Source organism: Sinocyclocheilus grahami, unplaced genomic scaffold (genome assembly GCF_001515645.1).
Source record: "Sinocyclocheilus grahami isolate Dianchi unplaced genomic scaffold, SAMN03320097.WGS_v1.1 scaffold1300.1, whole genome shotgun sequence".
Classification (NCBI taxonomy): Eukaryota; Metazoa; Chordata; class Actinopteri; order Cypriniformes; family Cyprinidae; genus Sinocyclocheilus; species Sinocyclocheilus grahami.
Genome location: NW_015506479.1, coordinates 275,179 through 279,778, shown reverse-complemented (window position 1 = coordinate 279,778; position 4,600 = coordinate 275,179). Strand labels below are relative to the sequence as shown.

The 4,600-nt window shown below is 34.2% G+C and overlaps 1 protein-coding gene across 1 annotated transcript in view; it reads right to left on the bottom strand.

Annotated features, from left to right (window-relative positions):
• The window catches only part of atrx (ATRX chromatin remodeler), a 66,553-nt gene that overhangs the window by 54,333 nt on the left and 7,620 nt on the right, over positions 1 to 4,600 (bottom strand). Inside the window, exons 3-6 of the mRNA XM_016254988.1 lie at positions 4,347 to 4,471; positions 4,144 to 4,260; positions 1,088 to 1,197; positions 942 to 1,009 (exon numbers count right to left, since the gene is read on the bottom strand). Coding sequence (XP_016110474.1) covers positions 942 to 1,009; positions 1,088 to 1,197; positions 4,144 to 4,260; positions 4,347 to 4,471 — 420 coding nt within the window. The remainder of the gene's footprint in view (positions 1 to 941; positions 1,010 to 1,087; positions 1,198 to 4,143; positions 4,261 to 4,346; positions 4,472 to 4,600) is intronic.

Here is a 4,600-nt window from a genome sequence, read left to right as displayed (position 1 = left end):
GTCTCAGTGATCAGCCGTAAAACAGTGATTCTGTCCTAATTCCCTTTCATATTATTGGTGGAGTTCCCTTTAAAACCTTAAATTTGAGCTTTTGAGCTAAATTGACCTGTTTCCCTTACAGGTGTTTCGTTTATGAATGAACTGTGTTTTTGAACGAATCTAGTGAGTCAGTGATTCATGATTACCCATTCATAAAGACAGTCACTTGATTCATTCCTGAATGAATCGTTCGAATGAACCCGTTGAACCCGTTCGAATTAATCAATTGAATGAATGATTCAGTGATAAAATCAGTGATTTGCCGCCACCTGCTGGCAGTTTTAGTTTCATTTTTAAAGACTCTTCAGTTATTTAAATCATTTAATATTTCTATATTCAAAATGTTATATTTAAAACCTTAATCTCATCATGAATTTATGGAGCCTCATTAAATGTCTGAAAGTACACCAAGCCACTTTTGTGTTCTTCTGTGCCACCTCTACAAATTCATTTTGTTAATACTGATTAATTACTGTTAATACTCAAATTTCATTTGATTGGTAACTTATGTTTCTTATTCTACTTGTTCTTATTCCGTCGTTTTAATTACAATTTTTAAAAAGCTTATAAAATATAATGTTTTTAAGAATTTGACAAAAGATGACATAGGCCTACGTTTAATAAAGTTAGAGGAGTCAAATATCACCTCGTAATGGGAAGGCTACTTTTTGATAACATTTTGGATTATTGATTAGAAGGTGCTCTTAAAATTTTGAACGTGCTCCTAAATTTTTTTAAGTTAAAAAAGAAAAGTAAGCGTAGAGCCCTGATGCTTAGGTGACCAAATGATTGTTCAATTTGTATTTGTTTGGTTTTTAATAGCCACATATTTTTATCGCTACATCCCTAGTTGGTATCGTCACAGCTGTAGTGTTATAAATAAATAAATGTTCTGCACCAACCTGCATTGCTCATCCATTCCTTCTTCATCCTTGTTGATATCGTCACTCATATAATATCTGAAACATGACTGTAAGAAAAAGGCATGCATGTTAATGACTGAGATACAAGCACGTAATTGGCTGTAACAAGTTAATCTGGTTTCTACCTTGCAGATAAGAACATGTAGTGCAGGATGCTGAAAGATCGAATCCTTCTGAAAATGATTGACTTGCTGTCCACATGCTGTGCAATTAAAAATCTCCTGGAGCTGCTCGTCTGTGAGAAATTAAAATATAAATGAAGATAATAAAACAATCATACTGCAACGCTAAGACTCTTTAATATTTGAGCAGTTTCGGCCTCAACACTTGAAACACCCAGTTTACTTCATGAGCACTCGACTGACAGTGCTGGGTAGATTACTTACAAACTGTAGTATGTTACTGATTCCAAATTACACGACAAAAATTATAGTTAGTAACGTAATCCATTACATTGCACATTTCAGGTAATATAATCAGACTGATTTTGATTACTTTTGACCTAACTGGTTTATCACATTGATTTAAATAGTATAATCTTATACAATATTGACATAGAAAAAAACTAAAACTAAAACCGTGATAAAAACAGTATTTGACCTGCCCACTTACATCTATTAAATCTCAGTGGGACGAGAACACAGGAGAAAATATTCCAGAGGAACAGTGGGAGGAGATCCTACGCCGAGTGCACTCTTCATCCTTTTGTGCCAGACATGGTCTGATTCAGTGTAAAATTCTTCACCGCACCCTCTGGACCAAATTTAGACTTTCAAAAATATATATCCCACATGTGACTGTTGTCATCTGGCCCATGCAACTACTGCGTACATGTTTTGGTCCCGTCCATCTCTACAGAAATACTGGTCCCAGATCTTTAAAACATTATCTGAAGTTCTTAAACATCAAATAAGCCTCTGGCTTTCACAGCTTTATTTGGTACACTCCCCCCGTCTCTTGCTATGCCCAAATATCAGTCTGATTTTGTAGCCTTTGTCACACCTTTGGCAAGATGTTTAACTGGAAATCGCCTGTACCTCCTACTCATTCTTTATGGATTAAATATATTTTCCATTTCATTAAACCAGAAAAAAATCAGACACACAATGACAGGATCTTCTGATAATTTCTATTAAATTTGGGGACCCTTCCCAGATTGTGTAGGAAATTGAAAGACCCTCAATCACATAAGTATACATCTCCTTCCCTCCCCCAGTATATAGACTAGTGTTATACTTTAGGGATACGTCAGCTGTGTTTAGAAGGTTTAGCATCTTTTTGCACCTGTGATTTTAATTTATGTAGGTGTTTTTTTTTTATATTATTATTATTATTATTATGTTTGGTTGTATATCATAGGCACCAATATTGATCATTTATGTTCTCCTCACATTATGTGAAATGCTTTCTACGCTGTTTTTCTTTCTTCACTATACACTTTGTTCTGTTGCTATTTGTCAAATGAACCCTTTTATTAACTAGAGATATACAGTGGGGAAAAAAAGTATTTAGTCAGCCACCAATTGTGCAAGTTCTCCCACTTAAAAATATGAGAGAGGCCTGTAATTTTCATCATAGGTATACCTCATCTATGAGAGACAAAATGAGGGAAAAAAATCCAGAAAATCACATTGTAGGATTTTTAAAGACTTTATTTGCAAATTATGGTTAGGTGACCAAATACTTATTTTACCGAGGAATTTACCAATTAATTCTTTAAAAATCCTACAATGGGATTTTCTGGATTTTTTTTTCTCATTTTGTCTCTCATAGTTGAGGTATACCTATGATGAAAATTACAGGCCTCTCTCATCTTTTTAAGTGGGAGAACTTGCACAATTGGTGGCTGACTAAATACTTTTTTGCCCCACTGTACATGGAGGTCATACAAGTATATGTACACTGCCGCTCAAAAGTTTGGGATCAGTAAGACTTGTAATGTTTTTTAAAGAAGTCTCTTCTGCTCATCAAGGCTGCATTTATTTGATCAAAAAAACTGAAAAAAACCACGGGTAATCTTGCTAAATGTTAATACAATATAAAATAATGGTTTCTATTTTAATATACTTTAAAATATTATTTATTTCTGTGATCAAAGCTGAATTTCCATCAGCCATCACTCCAGTATAAAGTGTCACATGATCCTTCAGAAATCATTCTAATATGCCGATTTATTATTAGAATTATCAACAGTTGTGCTGCCAAATATTTTTTTTGGAAACTGCGATACTTTTTTCAGGAATATTTGATTAATAAAAAGTTAAAAGAACAGCATTTATTCAAAATATAAATATTTTCTAGCAATATAAATCTTTGCTATCACTTATCAATCTAACACATCCTTGCTGAATAAAAGTTGTAATTTCTTTCAAATTATTTTTTTTCTATTTTAAATAAATGCTCTTCTTTTTAACTTTTTATTCATCAAAGAATCCTGAAAAAAAGTATCACGGGTTCCAAAAAAATATGAAGCAGCACAGCGGTTTCCAGCACTGATAATAAATCAGCATATTAGAATGATTTCTGAAAGATCATGTGACACTGAAGACTGGAGTAATGATGCTGAAAATACAGTGCTGCGTCATAATTTCTTTCAAATTATTTTTTTTCTATTTTAAATAAATGCTCTTCTTTTTAACTTTTTATTCATCAAAGAATCCTGAAAAAAAGTATCACGGGTTCCAAAAAAATATGAAGCAGCACAGCGGTTTCCAGCACTGATAATAAATCAGCATATTAGAATGATTTCTGAAAGATCATGTGACACTGAAGACTGGAGTAATGATGCTGAAAATACAGTGCTGCGTCACAGGAATAAATTACATTTTAATGTATATTAAAATAGAAAAACTTTGTTTTACATCATAATAATATTTTACAATATTACATTTTGTCCTGTATTTTTGATCAAATAAATGCAGCCTTTATGAGCATAAGAAACTCCTGTAAAAAAAACATTAAAAATCATTCTAACCCCAAACTTTTGACCGGCAGTGTATATGTTTTGCAATTGTATGCTGTATTTTGTTTATATGGAAAAATTTAAATAAAGTGAGAAGGAAAAAAACAAAACAGTATTTGACCTAATGGTGAATATTTGAGATAACCAAACGCATAACTAGACTAATTCAATACCTTTTAATGGGGCATGGGATCATTTACAGTACACGAGCTTGCTCACCGGGACGTTTCCGAGTGCCTTCCTCTTTCACTTTACTTCCTCTGTTACGGAACTCCGGACCGCGGAATTCATCTTTAGCTTCGTTAGCAACCGGTTCTGGCTTGACCACCACTGTGCCTGCGAATCGTGAAGCCAGGAGATTCAGTGCGCCTCTTAACCCACACGCTTCATCAGACTTTAAAACACCCTAACAGAGTGCTAACCTTGTGGCAGCTTGCTGATATCCAGACTGCTCTGCATGCTGTCATCTGTGGCGCGTTCTCCTCCACTCTCGTTAGCACATTCCGATTCATCAACGACAGTGTGCTTGGTCACAAATGAAGGTTTTCTTTCATTAACAACAGAGAGGGGGAAAGGGGTCAACAGGTTGTTCCAATAAAAATGATCAAAATATCCTCTCTTCCGACCCAAACACTCTCAACATTCCATTCCCACGACAACCAACATTCCAAAGAAC